The sequence below is a fragment of the Drosophila erecta genome, unplaced genomic scaffold (assembly GCF_003286155.1).
Source record: "Drosophila erecta strain 14021-0224.00,06,07 unplaced genomic scaffold, DereRS2 tig00000126-arrow-pilon, whole genome shotgun sequence".
NCBI classification, from domain to species: domain Eukaryota; kingdom Metazoa; phylum Arthropoda; class Insecta; order Diptera; family Drosophilidae; genus Drosophila; species Drosophila erecta.
This window is the reverse complement of record NW_020825209.1, coordinates 3153155-3154686: the sequence shown is the minus strand read 5'-3', so window position 1 is coordinate 3154686 and position 1532 is coordinate 3153155. Positions and strand designations below refer to the sequence as shown.

The following is a 1532-nucleotide window of genomic DNA, read 5'->3' as shown; positions in this document are numbered from 1 at the left end:
AGCGGCCAAAATAGGGCTCCATTAATCGGCATTATGCGGAAATAAATATTGAACATTTACGTAATACTCGATTTGTGGTATAAAGATGCAATTCTTATTACATTTTACATTTGAATGGTATTTGCATTGAATTGTATTGAATAACTGCAGGTACTACCTCAAATTTTCATCCGAGATGCACTCCAGGCAGATGGATCCATCAGTGTGGTCAAGAAGAGCGAGTTGCGATGGAGTTGTCGAGAGCTACCCCTGAGCCCCCTGGAGTTGATTGCTCACATCCAATCGGAAGTTGCCCATGAGGTTCCGCCCCAGGTGCTGCAGCGCTGCGTCGTTTGGATGCGCCGCCTGGCCAGCCATGATCATCCTCTCCAGCTGATCCTCCAGCACGAGCAGCTCCGTCACCCGCTCGAACTCAGTGGACTTCTTCCACAGCGACGCCAGGTTGATGCCCAAGTACGTAAGGCCTGCGAGCACGGGGCCCGACAAGAAAATCAGTATCTGAATCATATTGAAAATTTCCTTTTTTCTATGAATGTATTTAACTGGTTTTTAGAAGCTGTCGGCTTGACTGCGCAAAGACGAATGAAATGTGGAACTTTGTTTGAGTGACAGCAAATGGCAGCTGCTAGAAAATCATGGCCTACTAGGTATGATGCTATTTTAGGGCTATATTGGCTTGGCCGATAGTTTTGTCATTTTGGCACAGTGGACTGGACCTAATCAATTTTTGTCCAATTAATTTCTCAACTAGCGTGGCATTTAGTGTCCAAACAAACAAGCTGTTACAAAGAATTAAAAGATCGAAAAAAAGAGGGAAACAACTTTTCATCTGTCACCACAAATACGAGTATATATTTCAATGGAGAAACACTATATTCGCGTCAATTACGAACTGCAGAAGGCCAAGCTGCTGACCTTCGGGGAGATTCTCAATCTGAGCAATGCCTCGCCCAAGATTTTGAAGAAGACCATCAAGATTTTGGCCAGGGAGCGGTTCAAGGTCAAGCCAAAGAAATTGGAAAACGAGTTACAGTACTCGGCGATCGGGCAAGGCAATGAGTACAAAGTAGAGCAGAATCTTTTTGGGAAAATACAAGCAAGTGAAACCCAACTTTCTTCTCTCACAGGTGCAAGATGGTGATGAAAATGTTGAGGGCATGTCCTTCGAGGAGCTGGTCATTCGCACAGGAGTCCATCCTTTGCACCTGGAGCGCAGCCTGTACAAAATCGCTCTGCTCAGCTACAAATACTTTGAGTTTATGGATTGAATACTGAGCCTTGAATGGACTAGATGCTGAATAAATGCCACATGCAAAGTGAAGCCTTGGCTTGTAATATTCTGTATTATATTTTGTAAAATATAATAGTTTTTCCAAAGAGTTAACAGGTTCCATAAGCAGTTAACCTCGAAGACACTGCCGCCGCTTTGTGTTAACCCAATGAACTTTGTATACTCCCCTTTAGTTTTATCCAATGGATCTCCTTTATTTTTGTATCTTTTGTTAGTCTGCCCAGTTCATCTTTTAATTAAT

The 1532-nt window shown here is 43.1% G+C and overlaps 1 protein-coding gene across 1 annotated transcript; it reads left to right on the top strand.

Annotated features, from left to right (window-relative positions):
* The first annotated feature begins 770 nt into the window (after positions 1 to 770).
* Positions 771 to 1322, top strand: LOC113564533. The gene is made up of 2 exons (XM_026982234.1): positions 771 to 1066; positions 1128 to 1322. Exons 1-2 carry the CDS (start codon positions 860 to 862, stop codon positions 1266 to 1268), a joined length of 348 nt encoding a protein of 115 aa, XP_026838035.1. The 5' UTR covers positions 771 to 859; the 3' UTR covers positions 1269 to 1322.
* Positions 1323 to 1532: the final 210 nt, after the last annotated feature.